This window comes from Aspergillus multicolor, assembly GCF_047715735.1.
Source record: "Aspergillus multicolor strain CBS 133.54 unplaced genomic scaffold BDW74scaffold_19, whole genome shotgun sequence".
NCBI lineage: Eukaryota > Fungi > Ascomycota > Eurotiomycetes > Eurotiales > Aspergillaceae > Aspergillus > Aspergillus multicolor.
Window position 1 is genome coordinate 510,243 of NW_027395970.1, and position 17,729 is coordinate 527,971.

The 17,729-nt window shown below is 50.8% G+C and overlaps 6 protein-coding genes across 6 annotated transcripts; 4 read left to right on the forward strand and 2 right to left on the reverse strand.

Moving 5' to 3' along the window:
• Window positions 1-51: 51 nt before the first annotated feature.
• Window positions 52-1,435, reverse strand: BDW74DRAFT_186137 (glycoside hydrolase family protein; the record flags this gene model as incomplete). The annotated part of the gene is made up of 1 exon (XM_073731195.1): window positions 52-1,435. The coding sequence occupies exon 1, from the start codon at window positions 1,249-1,251 to the stop codon at window positions 52-54; it is 1,200 nt and encodes a 399-aa protein (XP_073582246.1). The 5' UTR covers window positions 1,252-1,435.
• Window positions 1,436-3,093: 1,658 nt separating this feature from the next.
• On the forward strand, window positions 3,094-3,478 carry BDW74DRAFT_179936 (uncharacterized protein; the record flags this gene model as incomplete). The annotated part of the gene is made up of 2 exons (XM_073729589.1): window positions 3,094-3,105; window positions 3,164-3,478. The coding sequence occupies 2 exons, from the start codon at window positions 3,094-3,096 to the stop codon at window positions 3,476-3,478; spliced, it is 327 nt and encodes a 108-aa protein (XP_073582247.1).
• Window positions 3,479-4,492: 1,014 nt separating this feature from the next.
• Window positions 4,493-6,411, forward strand: BDW74DRAFT_41063 (NTF2 and RRM domain protein). Its single transcript, XM_073732718.1, has 3 exons — window positions 4,493-4,937; window positions 5,002-5,973; window positions 6,037-6,411. The coding sequence occupies exons 1-3, from the start codon at window positions 4,623-4,625 to the stop codon at window positions 6,331-6,333; spliced, it is 1,584 nt and encodes a 527-aa protein (XP_073582248.1). The 5' UTR covers window positions 4,493-4,622; the 3' UTR covers window positions 6,334-6,411.
• A 1,196-nt stretch (window positions 6,412-7,607) lies between these two features.
• On the forward strand, window positions 7,608-10,424 carry hsp90 (chaperone Hsp90). Its single transcript, XM_073725020.1, has 3 exons — window positions 7,608-7,772; window positions 7,869-8,142; window positions 8,204-10,424. Exons 2-3 carry the CDS (start codon window positions 7,885-7,887, stop codon window positions 10,043-10,045), a joined length of 2,100 nt encoding a protein of 699 aa, XP_073582249.1. The 5' UTR covers window positions 7,608-7,772; window positions 7,869-7,884; the 3' UTR covers window positions 10,046-10,424.
• Window positions 10,425-10,445: 21 nt separating this feature from the next.
• On the reverse strand, window positions 10,446-13,357 carry BDW74DRAFT_41124 (uncharacterized protein). The gene is made up of 3 exons (XM_073732719.1): window positions 12,568-13,357; window positions 12,056-12,514; window positions 10,446-12,006 (listed from the first exon to the last, which is right to left on the reverse strand). Exons 1-3 carry the CDS (start codon window positions 13,301-13,303, stop codon window positions 11,060-11,062), a joined length of 2,142 nt encoding a protein of 713 aa, XP_073582250.1. The 5' UTR covers window positions 13,304-13,357; the 3' UTR covers window positions 10,446-11,059.
• A 1,849-nt stretch (window positions 13,358-15,206) lies between these two features.
• On the forward strand, window positions 15,207-17,355 carry BDW74DRAFT_179940 (phosphate-sensing transcription factor PHO4; the record flags this gene model as incomplete). Its single annotated transcript, XM_073729590.1, has 2 exons — window positions 15,207-15,740; window positions 15,802-17,355. 2 exons carry the CDS (start codon window positions 15,207-15,209, stop codon window positions 17,353-17,355), a joined length of 2,088 nt encoding a protein of 695 aa, XP_073582251.1.
• Window positions 17,356-17,729: the final 374 nt, after the last annotated feature.

The window sequence follows — 17,729 nt, forward strand, 5'->3', positions numbered from 1 at the left end:
CAGAGGCCTGTCCTCTTTATGCTCTGCTCCATTCGACGAAGATTATTTAAGTTAGAAGCCCAACCGCCTCTCAAAATCCCTCCATGCCTCGCCGATTGGCTGGACAAACGTGGAGCTTCTTGATCCCTCACCCATCTCCTGGACCCCGTTTACCAGGTATAATGGCGTCATCTCGCCATCATTGCTAAAGAAGATCTTGGCCCTTTCTCGCCTCTTCAGCGTCCGCACAGTCCCATCCGAGTATGTCACTGTTGAATTGAATGCCTCGTGCAGATGCCAGTGCCACGGTCCCGCGAGCTCCCTTGCGAAGACATGAGCTCCGACCCTGGGCCACTTCTGCCCATCGTGTTCGACGAGGTCGATCATCCAATGTAAAAGTGCGTGCCAATAACCCCGCTTATCGCGCCATAAGAAGCTGTCCTCCGTCCAGGTAGGGCTGTACTCGCTCGTATTCCAGCTCTGCGTGTGCACTAGCTCATATGCGCTATAGTAGCTGTCGGCGAGGAATATAGCAATGTCCTCTACGCCTAGGGCAATATTGCTTGTACGGTTTCGCGGCGTCCACAGTGGCCAGGGGGAGGGGTTTGTCGAGTGAGGGTCAGCCGAGGCCAACACCAGCTTGAAGGGTGACCATGGCCCCCGGATATCCGAAGCCGTTGAGACGGAGATGTTGTTCGGCCATTGCTTGTAGCTGATACTGCTGCATTTCTCACGTGGCTGCTCGCCGTCGTCTGCACCGATGCTGTATAACAGGTATCTTTCGTCCGCAGGACTCCAAATCACCTCTGGGTTATGCCGAAAAGGCTCGCTGATACTGTCGGCGTAGTGATACGGCCCCTGCGGCCCATTTCGCGATTCTGCGCGCATGATGAAGGAGAAAGGCCTCCACCCGCTTAGTCCGCACCCGGATGCAAACTGTGAGGCAATAAGGTGAAAGAGTGCCGGGTCGTGCGGGTCTTGTATAATAGTGCCACCCCAGGAGGAGTTGCCGTACGGACCGAGATGCATTGAATCGACTGCGTCAGCGGAGTGGTTGTAGCCGTTGTCCTTGTTCGCTGGCCTCAGGTCAAGACGTCCGCAATCTTCGCCAAACCAACCGGGATCACACTGGCAGATTCTCTCGCCTAGCTTGGGCCATGTTGACTGGCGGTGGCAGAGGCCATTGAGGCTGCAGTCTTCGTCAGTTTCACAGGCTTGAGATGTTGCTCCTAAGGCAGCGAGACAGGCAATCAGAACGCTAGAGAAGCGCATGGTGAGTTGAAGGAGGCTTGGTCAATAAACATATGCGGTATGCCAGACATGCTGCTAGAGGGTTCAACGTCAATGTATATGGACCTTGCATGAGTTGTTTGGTGGATAATATATTCATAGTGCGGGGCCCCGCATGAGCCAAGCCTACCTAAGGTAGGATTAATGCCCACTAGGTGCTCCGTACACTTGCTGCCAGGAATACTGTGTACCCCGTCTGGACGAATGAGGGTCCTAAATAGGGGTGAATCTTCTCCGGTCCTTCCACATGCAACAGCATTCCAGTGAAGCTAGCGTTCGCCTCAATTGTTCCGACCATCAAGCCGTACAGACAGGCTAGGCCATATACAATGTCATTGTATACCAACCTTAGCTCAAGACGAGAGCTCCGAGGGGATAGCAATAAATAGTCAACACCAATCCGGAATCGAGGGTAGACTTCCTGTACAGTAAGTTTGTAAGCTAGAGTCCAATGGACGGTGGACTGACGCCCGACAGACCGAGAAAAGCGGGGCTTCCACCAGACGAACTTGTAATGATGGTCTAGTTTGTTGAGACTGAGACTGCGAAACCTTAGGCAAGACAATGTTGTTAATTGCATTTCAACCCAATTGCAAGAATTAACGAGAGCACGAAAGTGTTGCCAAGCAAAACATGATCCCCCAAGCCAGAAAGTCCGTAGCCGTAAGAACGGCAATCCCATGTGTCACCAGATTTAGTGTGCAAAGTGCTCCATACATGGCATCTGAGCCTGCAGGATGGACTTGGAGGTTTTGAAGAATGGAGAATATGCCTGATGCAATCTTATCTTGGTTATTTTACCAATGATGAATACTTGGAAAATGCAGGATTCTCTCCATCCAGATACGGCCGCAGCGCAACAGGGATAACTCGCGTGGCTTTGTCCGGGACCATACGGAGCTCCTTTCATTTGCCTCCGACACGTGGCAACTGACGGATCTGAAGAATGATCATGGAGCAAAGCGGTCGTAGTACTACTACTAGTAGTAGTAGATCTTATTTCTGCACCTTAAATACTCCGTACCTAGTTACTCCGTCTCCGTACTGCACTAACTTAGCCTTTAGGTAATGGGTCGAGCTCGGGCGCTGACGTTCATCGGGAGCTGGAGAAACAGGGAGAACGATGGTATGATGCAAGTGCCCATGCCCACTTGCCCCTGGTACTCTAGGGGTATATGTATCTCGCAAGATTATTCAACAGGGTCTTGATCTTGCTGCATTTTATTACCAAAATATCTGATGTCCACCTTAAATTTAAACCGCTGCAGACAAAGGAAGCTTAGTTAAACGGCCACAAAATACACTTGTGGCCCCGACCCACCTCGTCTCCTGAATCCCCAGTGCCTCACCTGCATGTCACTCCCGCGCTTGGCTTGACGACGCCTCTATCTGATATTCCTCTTTTCCCTTCCCCTTTTCTCTCTCTTCTATCTTCTTTCCAATTTGCGCGGTATCTGCTCTCCCAACCCGGACTCTACCTCCTGTGCTGCATTCGGTCTTCAACCACGGCATTTGAACAGGTACGGACGCGCTTTTCCCTTTTCACTCTTTATTGCCTGCGCTATGGAGATCTCCGGCTTGACTCCTATTTTTCGCGGTTTCTACTAACTAGCGAACTTTCTTTTCTTGCTTCTCTTACACATTATTCCCTTTTCATCTCTTGCTCTGTTATCGCTCTTTTGGAATTACATGTCGCTGAACGTTTCCCTGCGTATATAGACTGCAACTGCGACTGCACCGCCAGCACCAGTTCTGGGTTCCCCTCCGGACGTTGCACCAACAGGCATGGCGAGACAACCTTCTCTAGATTCCGAACGACCCATCATGACTCAGTCTGTAAGTCTACTTGCACTATCGGGCGTCTGCCATAACACAGTCTAACACGGTACTGTAGAATCGCGCATCGAAACGATTCTCTACCGTCAGCGGGAGCCCTTCGATTGCCTCAGAACGTACCACCGGGAGCCTCCCCAGTGGCGACCCTAGACACACCGAGTACAACAACCTGCGAGAGGGATTGAACCGCCTGGAAAACAAGCCTCTGAACAAGCAGCGTTTTGTTCCCAGCGCCGAGAAGACGGACAGTCTCAGCAAGCTCGCACTCGGTGCCAAAGTGGAGCGCGCGCTCGGACGGAGGATGACGGGCCAGGATGCTGTCATGCGGGAGAAGCCTGCGCTGAACGAAAAGGCCGAAGATGCCACTTCATGAACCTGGACGTCTTTCGCGGAGACTTTTCGACTTTGGATCTTGAGATACCTCTTCTTTCTTTATTGTCTTGGCAGTTGCGATGTTTCGTTAGCCTTTCTTCGACCCCACGCTTTTCTTTTGTCTGCTCTATCTTGTGGTGGATATTTTGGACGGAATTTGATGTCTGACTCTGACGAGAAATTTGTGCTTTCATGTGTCTCATACCCCCGTTCTTTCAGCTAATTGTCAAGTTTTATTGCTCTTCATGATAATGATCTTCGATCTGATTATGGCGGAGCACTTGGGTCATCTAATTACTATTCACTCTGCAGTTCAGATCTTTGTTATATCAAGACAGACATTTCGTAATGGTACATGTGGACTACTACTGCCAGTAAGTCTATGGATCCCAGTCAACCTGTATGCTCAATTCAGTGTGGTTCGTTGATTCCAAGCTTGAAGCCCGTGCCAACGTAATCTGATAGCCAATGGGCAGAAAACTGATATAGAAGGCGGTGAGGTGCCACTCACTGTAACACTCATCACTGTCACCACCTCAATGAACCTCATTCTCTGCAATTTGACCAGTTCAAGTCTCTTGTGAAGCTGCTTCCTTTCTTCTCTATACTCAATTATACTTGCCAACTCTGCGCAATTTGTCAAAGAACCTTTTACACGTCGTCTTCTCTTTACCGAGCCTTGATCTCTTTCCACCACTGTCTTCTCCGTTTGCCTCCCAAGACCTTCCCCGACTTGATTCAAATTAATCGCACAAGAATTTCCTCCGTTCCCACCACCAATTAACCTCCACATCACCTCTTCAGACGCAATTCGTCTCCTCGTTTAGATCTCGGACATTCTCTGCACGAGATCGCTTCATTCTTCTCAAGAATATTTTTCACTTCTTGAAACTGTGGGTTGCCCGAGGTCTTTGATGTTCCTTCCTACTTGGTTTTGCCCACCTGTGCTTAGCCGCAACATGTACTGATCCATGCCACTACCAGTTCAGCGAAGAGCTCAAGCTGCTGTTAGATCCATTGTCCTCTCTTCGCATTACATAGAGGCTTTTTTTTTTGATTGCGTCTTTCCGTTGCCGCTTCCCTCGCATCCGCCCCGTTAGACTTTCTTCGCAACTTGACCATCGAAAAGTTACGTTCTCCACACAATGGCCGACACTCAGATTCCCATCAACGGCACCTATCAAACACAGCCTGCCTACCCTGACTCATACAATCATGCACACACCGCCGTAAACAGTGTTTCCAATTTTCAGCCGGCACAGTCTTCTACTCCTTCCAATGCCCCATCTAATGACCAGAAAAATGGAATCTCGAAAGACGAGGTTGGCTGGTATTTTGTTGAGCAATACTACACGAACATGAGCCGCAGCCCGGATAAGCTGCACCTTTTCTACTCTCGAAGATCTCAACTTGTATTCGGCACCGAAGCTGAATCTGTTCCGGTTGCTGTTGGCCAAAAGGTACGCCCATATGCCCTGCATTTGGACCATGCGTTGGTAATTAATGGTTCTTTCTACCCTGCAGGCTATTCAAGATAAGATCAAACAGCTTGACTTCCAGGACTGCAAAGTCCGTGTTTTGAACGTTGACGCCCAGGCCTCTTTCGAGAACATCCTCATCTCGGTCATTGGCGAGATCTCCAACAAACAGGAGCCCTCTCGTAAATTTGTGCAAACCTTTGTCTTGGCCGAGCAACCTAATGGCTACTATGTTCTCAATGATGTTTTCAGATATTTGGCCGATGAGGAGGTCACCGAGGACGCCGCTGTCTCTAGTGACGCTGCGGAGGAGCCGGAGCTTCAAACCCCCGCACAGACTGTGGCGGAACCCTCTACCGAAACCGAAGAATCGAAGGTGGACAGCGAGGAGGCCGTTGCTAAAGTGGATGAGAAGCTTGAAACCGCGGAGGAGGCGCAACAGGAAGCCCCGGCTGCCGAACCCGCTCCTCAGACCAATGGAACCGAGCAGCCCGAAGCTGCTCCCGAACCCGCAGAGGCACCTGTAGAGGCACCTGCGCCCGTGACTGAAGCCGAGCCAGAGAAGTCAATAAGCCCCGAACCAACTCCCGCTCTCGCTGTTGAGAAGGAGGCCCCTGCGAAAGAGGCAGCTCCTCCTGCCAAGGCGGTACCCAAGACTTGGGCCAGCATCGCCTCCAAGGTCGGTGCCGCAGCGCCTGTCGTTCCTGCTATTCCCGTTGCTCCAGTGAAGCCCGCCCCTGCGGCTGCTACCGCTCCCCAGCCTGCCGCCGCTGCTCCAGCTGCCGCTCCAGCCGTTACACCTGCTGCTGAAAGTGTCCCCAGCCAGCCGTCTTCTACTGATGGCTCCGGCTGGCAAACCGCTGGCCACGATCATAAGAAGTCGCAGGCTCGCGCGGGAGACAACCAGACTGTTCTTGGCTACATCAAGAATGTTACTGAGAAGGTTAATGCGGATTTACTCAAAGAGACGCTCGAGCGATTCGGCAAGCTCACTCACTTTGATGTGAGCCGTCAGAAGGTATCTAGATAATCTTGCCTTAGCTTACTTGTCAACAACGACATTTACTAACTACACTTCTAGAACTGTGCGTTCATTGAATTCGCTGACCGTGCTGGCTACAATGCCGCTGTTGCTGCGAACCCTCATCAGATCGGAACCGAGCAGGTCAAGGTTGAGGAGCGCCGACCTCGCGGAAACGTCTACGGTGGAAATGCGAACTACGGCCCTGGTCGCGGTGGTGCTGGCCGTGGCCGCGGCGATCGTGCGGGTAGCCAGGGTCGGGGTGGCTTTCAGCGTGAGGGACGTGGAGGCTTTGCCCCTCGAGGCCGCGGCGGAAACGCCAACCCCAAGCCCCGCAACCAAGGCCAGGCTGCTTGAATATACTTCCAGGGAGTGTATTAACGAGGCTGCTCTCATCGACGCTGTCTCCCTTCGTACCTCAGTCTTTTGACATTTAACCTTTCACCCTGGTTCGATGACAGGTTCTCATTCGAAATTCGTCTCTGATCCAGGGCATGTATTACTGCCCCGATTTACTGATAATGACATGTGTTGTGCGACGCTACCCCCATTACCATGCATTTAGCGGTTGGAAAAGTCTCATACTCATTTCTATTTCTACTGAGGGTTCGTTTGGCTGGTATTTCATGACGTTTTGCTCTATTTATTGTCATGACCTTTCTTTCCACTCTTAGCATAGCGAGCTCCAGGCCCGTATTGTTAATATCTTTTTTCTTTCTTTCTGCTTGGGATTCTGCCTAGCATACTTTCCTTGCTTTCTATTTTGAGGATGGTCTTTAGATGTTGTGTTTCCATCTACGTATTTGAACATGGATTGATCTGGTCATGCGTTAGTGAGTGATGTTGAGCTCTTAGTGAGATTGCCCGTCTCAAGAGCCTGCTTAGAGATAGCCAGGTGCAGGAAAGGGACTGGAGGCATCAATATGAAATTAAATATCAACTGAGCATCTACGGGCTATGGATTGAACGGTGTCAGTAAATTCAGAGACTACGGAGTAAGTCCTATCATCTATGTAGCACCTGGGTATCCTTATGCGATGAAAGCGCTCCCAAGGTTCCGCAGGGGGTGAGAACAGGCTGAGCCCGAGCCTTGAGAATTGCCTCCACAATGGCAGCCTTAGACTAGTCCCTTTCAATTGACGGATTATACCACTGCCTACAACCTGCAGGCTCCAGAAATTAGAAAATGCCTATAGCAATCGCTGCTGCTACTGGTTTAGGCTGTGGGAGAGCATCGCGCAGCAGCCCGGGCAACGGATCTTACAGTACATGAACAGAGATTTCAGATCGATGATTGGCCCCGCGCCATCTGGTGGAGCGGAACGTTCTAGATTAAGCGCCTGAGGAACGAGGCAGCATTAATTTCCGATGTACAGAGGAAGAACAAACAGCGAATAGAATCGTTTGGTTGATGCTTCAAATTTCTATCAAGGGGAAGAGCAGTGTAAGCTAGAGGGGCGAAGTGAGGCAAAACAGGAGGGATTCCACTGGTGATTGGCAGGCGAGGCTGAAAATAGGGGGCCGGCCAGTGGAAGCTGGAAGGCGCTGGAAGTGAAGGGGCGGAGAAGTTGTGGAAGTTGCTGGATCGTCGTGGAAAGTTTGGTTTGTGTGTCCCTCCAGGCCCAGAGAAACATTAAGTCGGCCGCTTCACCTCGTTTTTTCTTTCATCCATTCATCCATCCTCCTTTCTTTGCTTAAATACTCTCCCTCTATTCTCTCACTCCTCTACTCTCCATCATATCTCGCCTGTGTGGCATACTACTCCCCTCACTTCTTCACCGCTCCCCTCTGTTTCTGTAAGTGTTATATTGCTTCAGTTCAACAATTCCCCGCTTCGCTCTGCTGGACATGCGCAATTGGAAAACCCCAAGCTAACATTCATTCTCTCCCAGATCATAACCTTTCATAATGTCTGAGACCTTCGAGTTCCAGGCTGAGATCTCTCAGCTGCTTTCGCTGATCATCAACACTGTCTACTCCAACAAGGAGATTTTCCTGCGAGAAATCATCTCCAACGCCTCCGATGCCCTTGACAAGATTCGCTATGAGTCTCTGTCTGACCCCTCCAAGCTGGACTCGGGCAAGGATCTCCGCATCGACATCATCCCCGATGCCGAGAACAAGACCCTCACTCTCCGTGACACCGGTATTGGTATGACCAAGGCTGTAAGTTCTCCCGGATCATGCAGACATATTGCGGGACGTTGGTGATTAACACTTTCACCAGGACCTCATTAACAACCTTGGTACCATTGCTCGCTCTGGTACAAAGCAGTTCATGGAGGCTCTCTCCGCCGGTGCTGATATCTCCATGATTGGTCAGTTCGGTGTTGGTTTCTACTCTGCTTACCTCGTTGCCGACCGCGTCACTGTCATCTCCAAGCACAACGATGATGAGCAGTACATTTGGGAGTCTTCAGCTGGTGGTACTTTCACTCTTACCCAGGACACCGAGGGTGAGCCTCTTGGCCGTGGTACCAAGATGATCTTCCACCTCAAGGATGAGCAGACCGAGTACCTCCAGGAGAGCCGTATCAAGGAGGTTGTTCGCAAGCACTCTGAGTTCATCTCCTACCCCATCTACCTCCACGTCCTGAAGGAGACCGAGAAGGAGGTCCCGGATGAGGAGGCTGAGACTAAGGAAGAGGAGGGTGATGAGAAGAAGCCTAAGATTGAGGAGGTTGACGATGATGAGGAGAAGAAGGAGAAGAAGACGAAGACCATCAAGGAGTCCAAGATTGAAGAGGAGGAGCTTAACAAGACCAAGCCCATCTGGACCCGCAACCCTGCCGATATTACCGAGGAGGAGTATGCTGCCTTCTACAAGTCCCTCTCCAACGACTGGGAGGACCACCTCGCTGTCAAGCACTTCTCCGTTGAGGGTCAGCTCGAGTTCCGTGCCATTCTCTACGTTCCCAAGCGTGCTCCATTCGATCTCTTTGAGACCAAGAAAACCAAGAACAACATCAAGCTCTACGTCCGCCGTGTTTTCATCACTGACGATGCCACCGACCTCATCCCCGAATGGCTTAGCTTCGTCAAGGGTGTTGTCGACTCTGAGGATCTTCCTCTTAACCTGTCTCGTGAGACCCTGCAGCAGAACAAGATCATGAAGGTTATCAAGAAGAACATTGTCAAGAAGACTCTTGAGCTCTTCACCGAGATTGCTGAGGACCGCGAGCAGTTCGACAAGTTCTACAGCGCCTTCGCCAAGAACATCAAGCTTGGTATCCACGAGGATGCTCAGAACCGTAACACCCTCGCCAAGCTTCTCCGCTACCAGTCCACCAAGTCTGGTGACGAGAACACTTCTCTCACTGACTACGTCACTCGCATGAAGGAGCACCAGAAGCAGATCTACTACATCACTGGTGAGTCCATCAAGGCTGTCGCGAAGTCGCCCTTCCTGGACAGCCTCAAGCAGAAGGACTTTGAGGTTCTGTTCCTTGTTGACCCCATCGATGAGTATGCTTTCACTCAGCTGAAGGAGTTCGATGGCAAGAAGCTCGTCGACATCACCAAGGACTTCGAGCTCGAGGAGACCGAGGAGGAGAAGGCTGAGCGTGAAAAGGAGGAGAAGGAGTTCGAGGACCTCGCCAAGAGCCTCAAGAACATCCTCGGCGACAAGGTCGAGAAGGTTGTTGTCTCGCACAAGCTCATCGGCTCCCCCTGCGCTATCCGTACCGGCCAGTTCGGTTGGTCTGCTAACATGGAGCGTATCATGAAGGCCCAGGCCCTCCGTGACACCTCCATGAGCTCCTACATGTCCTCCAAGAAGACTTTCGAGATTTCTCCCAAGTCTTCCATCATTAAGGAGCTCAAGAAGAAGGTCGAGGCTGACGGCGAGAGCGACCGCACCGTCAAGTCCATCACCCAGCTCCTCTACGAGACCTCTCTGCTTGTCTCCGGTTTCACCATTGATGAGCCCGCTAGCTTCGCTGAGCGCATCCACAAGCTCGTCTCCCTTGGTCTGAACATCGACGAGGAGGCCGAGCCCGAGGCTGCCAGCACCGAGGAGACCCCTGCGGCCGCCACCACTGGCGAGAGCGCCATGGAAGAGGTTGACTAGATCAACTTCACGAGGAAAACAAAAAGCTAAACGAATATTCTGTCTTACGACATTGAACCGCTTCGGTTTACTTTTTTAATTGATGGAGCGGCAGAAGGTGATGTCTTTTATGTTATCAACGACGATGTCAATCTCGTGGCGTTTTGAGCGTTTTTATTTAATAAACCAATACAATACGGTCTAGTTCTTCTACTTGATTCTTCTTTCCCTCCCGTTGTAGAGAAATGTGTGCCTGCGCTGGATCCTGTGTCTTGTTCACTAGACCTGTCGCAAATGAATTTCCCGAGGTCAATCCCTGGGGCAAGCTAGGGCTGGCTACGGAGCAGAAACCCCGAGACCTACTATGTTATCAGGATCAAACTTCTAAAGTCTTGCGGCCGCGGAAAACTTTGTTGCTGAGGATCAGAAAGGAAAATAAACTTGTAGAGAATCACTTCAGCTTATGAATACTCTAATCCCAACTAGCTATAAAACATGCACCACTATGACACAAAAATATTTGATTCTCAATTACAGCTTTACAAGATGATAGCAGGTCCTACTTTTTGTAAAACGTCCAGACACACTTTTGTAATGCATTGGAATTCAAGGCAAGCGCTAACCTAAACTCCAGATCCAGCTGATATTTCGATAACGCCTAGCGTTTTCAACCTTCATCTAAGTACGCAACACTGATCTTCAAATCGGCCGATATAACCAGTATATGGGTGCAGATCCTTGCGGGGGTATAGAGGGTGATAGGAGATATAGGAATATGAAAACGTCGCATATGGAGTTAAGTACTCGAAAACGCATGGTAACACGCCATGTCACAACTATTAGACGCCAGCCAAGAGAGAGAGATTGGTAAATAGCGTGAGGTGAGAGATAGTACAAGATATTCGTGAGGATATTGATTTATGGTCGTGATGGCGTGGTGTCTTTATAGACTAGGATGAGACATGCATGAAGAGTGAACTTTCAGGGCCGAGGTTCGTATTGTCAATTTTATAAACGACCTAGTCACTGGTGCAATCACCAGTCGGAGCGCCATTCTGGAAAACTCCGCGAAGACAAGCCCCAGGTCTTTGCGAGCCAGAAAGCGAGTCCTCCAACGACGCCGAAACTACCCACGATTTGAACAATCGTCCAGCCTCGCTGCTTTAGCTCGTCAGACCACCGAACGACACCAAGAGGATCGAGAGAAGTAATATTGGTGAAGTGATACTCAAGTCTTCGGCCGTCTTGGGTCCGGACAAGAAGACTACCATTCTGTCTGTCGGATGACGCATTGAGTTCGGAGAATCCGGGCATTTGTGTGACTGGAACAAGAGACCCATTTACAACACACTCTCCCAGTCGCTCAGTCAACCAGACAGCTCGTTCGCCCCTCGCCAATGCCGCGTACCGTTCCCGTTCATTCTGGAGACTTTGTTGCAAGTCCGATGCCCACTTCGCCAATTGTATTCGAGCACGCTTTTCCTCATGCCTCGAATAATCAGATACCCGGGCCATTGCGTAACTCGGAGCTAGACCATAAGGGCTAGATGAGAACGATAGAGCACTGTCTTGTAAGGGATTATGTTGGCGGAGCATCATATCCCTTTGCCGTTGTGCGAGTTTTTTGGCAGCGGAATGTCGAATCCACGCCAGAGTCTCGCGGTCGAAGAGGGTTTGAACCAAAGACATAAGGTCGGATTCAACCAGTGGCTGTATATAGTCCGGGCTCATCAAAGTACTGGCATCCATGATAGAATCATCATTCGACTTGGCGGATGAAACTGTGAAAGGGGGTTCGTTGAGATCTGAAGAGGCATCAAAGAGAAGAGGTTTTAAAGAAGCTGCCCGAGCTTTCTCGTTGTAATCCTTCTTCAAACTTATAACTTGATCATGGGTCAATAGGTCTGCCTTGGCTATGAGTGGTATCACATTGGTCCAGGCGCTGAGCTTGCTGATGCACTCTATGTCGGTAACAAGCTTTTCTGTAGACCTGAGTAAGTAAATATCTATATTTCGGTTTTGTATACATACCCTGAGATATTAGGTATAGGATAGCGTCCACCTGCGACCCTCCATTACCAGCGAGCATGTTCTGAAAATCGACATTCGAAAAATCGAGTGCCGATGTAGCACGACGGAGCTGCTGGCGAACGTATCGAATAACAGCATCCAGCTGCCCAGTTTGACTCAATCGGTTTCCTGGGGTATCGACAAAGCAAATATTGCGCTCGAGGACAAGCTCGCCTGAGCTTTTCCGTCTTCGGAGAACTCGAGAGTCTTCCAAGTCCGACCACCAAGTAGGATAAGGTTTTGAACTAGCATATATCTCGGAGATGGGTGCAGGGAAATGAGCTGATCGAGGAGCGGTGTGTGGTATTCTTTCGTGGCGCGAAACAGACAGCGAGTGAGAAGGTTCGTCAAATAGGTCAACATGTACAATATCATCACAAATCTGCACTATTGACTTGATGAGGGATGTTTTGCCTGACCCTTGAACGTGTTAGCTCAAAAAAATCCAACGTCTTTACTTCGTATACACATACCAGACGCTCCAGCGACGAGGAGTTTCACCCTGCCAAGAGCTCTTCCTTTTTCTGTAAAGGGCCTCCGGCTAGGTATCGTGATACTCGGCATGATGAGCTGCGACGCCGAGTCGGAGCTTGGATTGACTGTCGGTCGAGAATCATCATCTTCATCACCAGAAGCAACAGCCTGACTACTAAGGTCATCCGTTATAGAGATCTCATCGAGGTGTCTCGTAGACTGATTAGTGATGGACTTGGGACTGCTTGGGAGGGATGAGTGGTCATCGGAGTTCAAAAAGTTGAGCGGAGTCAAAGGTCGGGGCGATGTCAGATTCGACGAATGCAATGGTGGTTCCAGTCTGGTGGCATGTGAAGATTCGAAACCTTTCAGTGTTTTATCATGTTGAGCGGTCAAAATAGCATCGTCTGCTTCCTCCAAATTGATCTTCCATTGTTGTGAAGGCGCGGGGGAGGCTGGGATAGGAACGGGCTTGCTGACAGACGAGGTGTCGAGCTCCGATAGAAGAGCAGCTACACTCGAAGACGTGGAAGTTGTTTCGTCAAAGCTCTGGACGCCATACATACTATTCCTTAAGTTCTCTTCGACTGGGGAGTGTTCGCGATCATCTGGGCGCTGGCTGCGGGCCAGGAAGAAGGTGGAGGGAGTGGCACTGCGGGGATCGATCCACTGTTGTTGTTCAAGCGACGACTTGCGAGGTCGCGGGGGTGCAACCTCTGGAACAGGCGGTCTCATGGTGACGCGAAAATTGTAGCCGTGGACGTTGAACAGTGAAAGCAAACATTGGAGAATGAAGTTGTCGATAAGCTAAACATGGCTTTGTCTGGTATTGTCAGATCGAGTCACGTTGACCCCTCGCAACCCCGCATCTTACGGTCACGCCAATACGCATACTAGGACCATGTCTAGTGGTGGTGGGCTGATAAGTCTTAAGCACCTCACTAATCTTATGATCTCTATCTGGCATTTCCGCCGTATTGCTATGTATGTACTCCGTAGGTTAGCCACTTGATGTCCCTCTAGTAGCATATCATGTCCAGCCCATGGCCGGGAGATCAGGATTCTTCGCCCGGCCAGGACTCTAGGCACTACGGGGTAGCGTTGCTGCCGGCTCTCCAAGCCGACTAGCTAGGCATTCTGCATGGCTCTTTCAGTGGCTGGTTCATGTAAAATCGGCTCTAGCGCAGTAGCAAATGAACATTGAGATTCCCTCAAGCTGACTCTTGAGTGCTAGACTGCTAGTAAGGTTTCATCACGCTAGGCTAGGATATTTTATTGCATGCATCCGCTTCGTCGGTGGCTCATGGGCAGCTATACCCACCTAGACATCAACCTAGCATAAATGGCCTAGCTAGAGGGTAGATGGCGTCGTTTAACCATAATCTTAGTGCCCTATGTCGGCCTTGTCCGTCAAGGTTACGTAAATGGGAATGATCGTCTAATAGGAACCATCCCGCATAGCAAGCAAAAATGCGAGTCTGTCTACGAGTCGGTACAGCAAGATAGGCACTTTGGTAGGGATTCACGGGCGTAGACCGGAGTAGCATCGGGTTTGCGGGCTTTTCCAGGCCATAAGGAACAAGAGGGCTCGGAAGGGGGAAGTTAGAGTTTGGTTCGCGGTCCCTGCGCCGGCAAGTGCGACTGGTCAGTGGTGAGAGCTTTTAACCCGAATCGAGACTCCAGCCCGCCTGATGGTAGTACTGTACATGCTCTCCGGAGTGCAGCGCAGCCGATTAAACCGATTAGCGCAGCTGCCGCATTGAAAACCGCCCGAAAGATTTTTGAGGGCTTCGCATGTTAGCCGCCTATCCTCCTCTATCAATACAGAGTATAAGTACATAGTTGCCAGTCAACGCTGTTTCAATTATCGCCTCGAGCTCGATTTGCTGTTGCTGCTGAGCCAAATTACACCCCGGTGGAACCAGTCCGACCAGACCCATCGAGGTCCATGGGTGGAGAGAAAACGGTGGTGCGGCGGAAATTCAGGACAAGAGTCAAGACTCAAGAGTGCTCTTATGTTCTTCGCCTGGTGCAGTGGTACTTGTGGTCGATCCTGTTTGCGAAACGCTATAGAATTTCAGAATCCAGACACTACAGAGATCACGATCTGGGTAGCTCAGTTCGAGAAATCATGGCAGCTGTAGGCGCAGTCACAGAGAATCGTTCTTGAACCGGGCGCCCTCCATCTCGTGTGTCCCACTCCGACTGACTTCGACCTCCCACTCTCAGCTTAGTCCAATCTTCCCCACGCTTCATCTCTGCGTCCTTTCCGCCAGGCCGTCTCGTCTTAATATTCTCCCGGTTATATGACTTCTCTTAGCCTGTCTTGCCTCATCCTTTGATTCATCTTTCACCCGCCATGTTCGCCTGCATTACCTGAGCCTCCTCAACCTCGCCCGCTTCTTCACACTTTTTGACTAAACACCGGGGAGACTGTATTGGATTTTGACTTCCCGGTCCTTTTCTCCGCCGTTGGCCGTTATCGTTAAGCTCTTGCTCGGTTCCCGCCTCGTCCTTCCACCACAGTTTCCCATCCATCTTCAACACCGTAGCCCAAGAGTACAACAGCAGGCATTGACACCGAGGGCACGAACTCGCACCCAAGATCCTTTTCGTCATGGATCAAGATCCTTCAATAATGTCCTGGTCGGACATGCCTCAGCCCGCCGAAGACGAGTTTAGCAGTTTCCTAGAATTCGGGTTCCAGGATCTAGAGGGGCAACACGGACCGACAGATCACATCCCTTCTCGCTCCGTCGCCCATCAAGTTGCTGGAATGGCCACCTCGACCGCCCCGCCCCAGCAGCAACAGATGGTATGCATGAATTCTGATGGTATCACCGATCAATCACAATCGTACAACCGCATGCTAGGCGATTTCTCCGTCGAGATCGCCGGCCACGGCCAACATGGAGTACCACATAGCTCGTCCTACTCAAATGGCCCAATGACACCGGCATTCTACACCCAGAAACCCCAGATGTTTCACTCTGCTCAAATGCAGCAACAGACGCAGCCACAATCCTCCCAGCCTTATATTCCGCAGGGCCAGATGATAATTCCGCCCACTCCCAATAGCATTGAACTTCATGGCAATGCAGCGCCCTACCCACAGCGCGTCGGTGATAATCCGGAAATGTACGATCGATATTCTCGAATGATGGAGGAACAGGTATGATTCGAGTTTAATCCCCCAGCCAGTACCTGCGTAGGCTAAACTTGTCTTCCCCTAGGCTCTTTACACCCCCCTTGTTTCTCCAGCAATGACCCCATTGGAATCTCAATTCAGACAGCCAGAATACACCATCCCTGGGGAATACTTCAGTCCGCTTAGTTCGCCAGCGATTGAGGCTCAACATACCAACAGTCAGAACGGTTTTCCTATCCAATCTGGTCCCCTCACAGAAGTGAATTTCGTCCCCTCGCCCATTGACAGTAGCTTTCCTCTATCGTCTGCCCCATCATCACCAGGTCTGACGCGGAAAAACCGACGTCGACCGTCAGTTGCGGGCAAGTCTTTTCAATCCCGGGCCAGAAAACAGCAGTCTCCATCAGTTCGACCTATGGTGCGGACGAAGTCTCGCTTGACGGATGAGGTTATGAGCACCCTTACAGAAGGCCAAGTGAACCCTACTTCGCATTCCCTAAATGGTACTGTGTCACATTTCGGCAGTGCGGAGAGCTCGGGCCAGGATTCAGTATCTCCGGAACCACTCTCTGAGCCATTGATGCCACCACCAGCGTTACCACCCGCTCGAAGGTCTCCCGCGATTGCCCCGCAAGCTCAGCAACAGCCGAATCCCAACGAACCTGCGACGCCCGCCATGTTGATGCGGATGCAGCGATCACCGCACGCACGGTCTGCCCCAGATCATAATTTGACTCCTACTCAACAACCAATGGCCCAACCGCAGGACGAGGTGATGGAGGATGTCGTACTTCCGGAGGCAGCCAATCCGCCAGCACAACTTTTGCGGCCGCAGGTAGCTCGCATAGATACGGCTATGCCGACAAGCACCTCATCCCCGAATATGTCGGTCAACGCCACGATGCATCAAGACAATCATTCCGTCTCCGTCGCGCCCAGCCCTCGTTCTGTCGCTATGCCGTCTCCTAGCGGACCCGTCCCCAGGAAATCTGACACCCCGAAGCTAGGCCCTATCGGCAGGAAGCGACAAAGTCTTAGTTCGTCACATCCTAGTCCTAGCTTGCGGCCTAAAATCAGCCCCAATATACAGCCATTGGTCTCCGGTGATACATCGGCCGCATATCTAGCCGGTTTGAAGTCCAACTATCAACAAATCTTGGAGGGAACGCTTCTTCCCGGCGTATCATACCCTGAAACTTTGGCCGAAAATTTAAGCTCGAAGCGCACAAATCACAAGCTTGCAGAGCAAGGACGACGAAACCGCATAAACACTGCTCTGAAAGAGATCGAAGCTCTTATTCCGGCTGCTTACGTTCAAATGAAACTCAGTAAAGAAGTAGCGGCGTGCAATGGAAAGAACGAGAAGGATAAAGAGAAGGCTGGTAACCAGCAAATTAGCAAAGCCAGCACCGTGGAGATGGCTATTGACTATATTAAATCGCTTCAAGCGGAGCTCGGTGCGACGAAGACGAAACTTGCAGCTGCCGAGGCTAAACTGGGCGCGACGGACTCCGCTCCAGAAGCTGATGGAAGTAATGCTATACAAAACGGAGAGAAACAATCAGGCCAGTCCAATGCGGTCGACCAAGATCCTGAGCAGAACCACGCTCAGTCATCAGCTATTGAAGGATCTTCGTGAAAGCTAGCCGAGTCCCCTCATATTTCCTACGCGGTGCTTTTCAGTTACGCGACATGTTATACGAGTCACGGTTTGAACGGGATGCGCGGGAGTGATAAAAGTGAAGTAGGGTAGGAGCCCATGTATTATGAGACAGCTCTAGTTTGTGTTTGATCTATCTGGTCCGGTCTAGGAGGCTTTTCTGATGCTTTTTCGTTGATTCCCCTCCTGTTATTGTTTTGGTTTCCAAAGTACGTACTCCGTACATCGGTGTTAATGGTGTAGCTATGTGTCCGGCCGGCTTTCTTCGTTTCTCATTTCCCTATTATTCCACGCTGTATATAGCGATGCATTTGCAATCCAAGACAACGACTTCAAAGTCATGCATACGGAGG

Excerpts from the sequence above, each read along its gene's own strand:
- BDW74DRAFT_41124 (XM_073732719.1), bottom strand. The coding sequence starts at position 13,303 with ATGAGACCGCCTGTTCCAGAGGTTGCACCCCCGCGACCTCGCAAGTCG. Across the intron at positions 12,515-12,567 it reads CCTCGTCGCTGGAGCGTCTG|GGTCAGGCAAAACATCCCTC; the intron begins GTATGTGTATAC and ends AACACGTTCAAG. Across the intron at positions 12,007-12,055 it reads CCTATACCTAATATCTCAGG|AAAAGCTTGTTACCGACATA; the intron begins GTATGTATACAA and ends TCAGGTCTACAG.
- BDW74DRAFT_41063 (XM_073732718.1), top strand. The coding sequence starts at position 4,623 with ATGGCCGACACTCAGATTCCCATCAACGGCACCTATCAAACACAGCCT. Across the intron at positions 4,938-5,001 it reads CGGTTGCTGTTGGCCAAAAG|GCTATTCAAGATAAGATCAA; the intron begins GTACGCCCATAT and ends TCTACCCTGCAG. Across the intron at positions 5,974-6,036 it reads TTGATGTGAGCCGTCAGAAG|AACTGTGCGTTCATTGAATT; the intron begins GTATCTAGATAA and ends CTACACTTCTAG.
- hsp90 (XM_073725020.1), top strand. The coding sequence starts at position 7,885 with ATGTCTGAGACCTTCGAGTTCCAGGCTGAGATCTCTCAGCTGCTTTCG. Across the intron at positions 8,143-8,203 it reads GTATTGGTATGACCAAGGCT|GACCTCATTAACAACCTTGG; the intron begins GTAAGTTCTCCC and ends CACTTTCACCAG.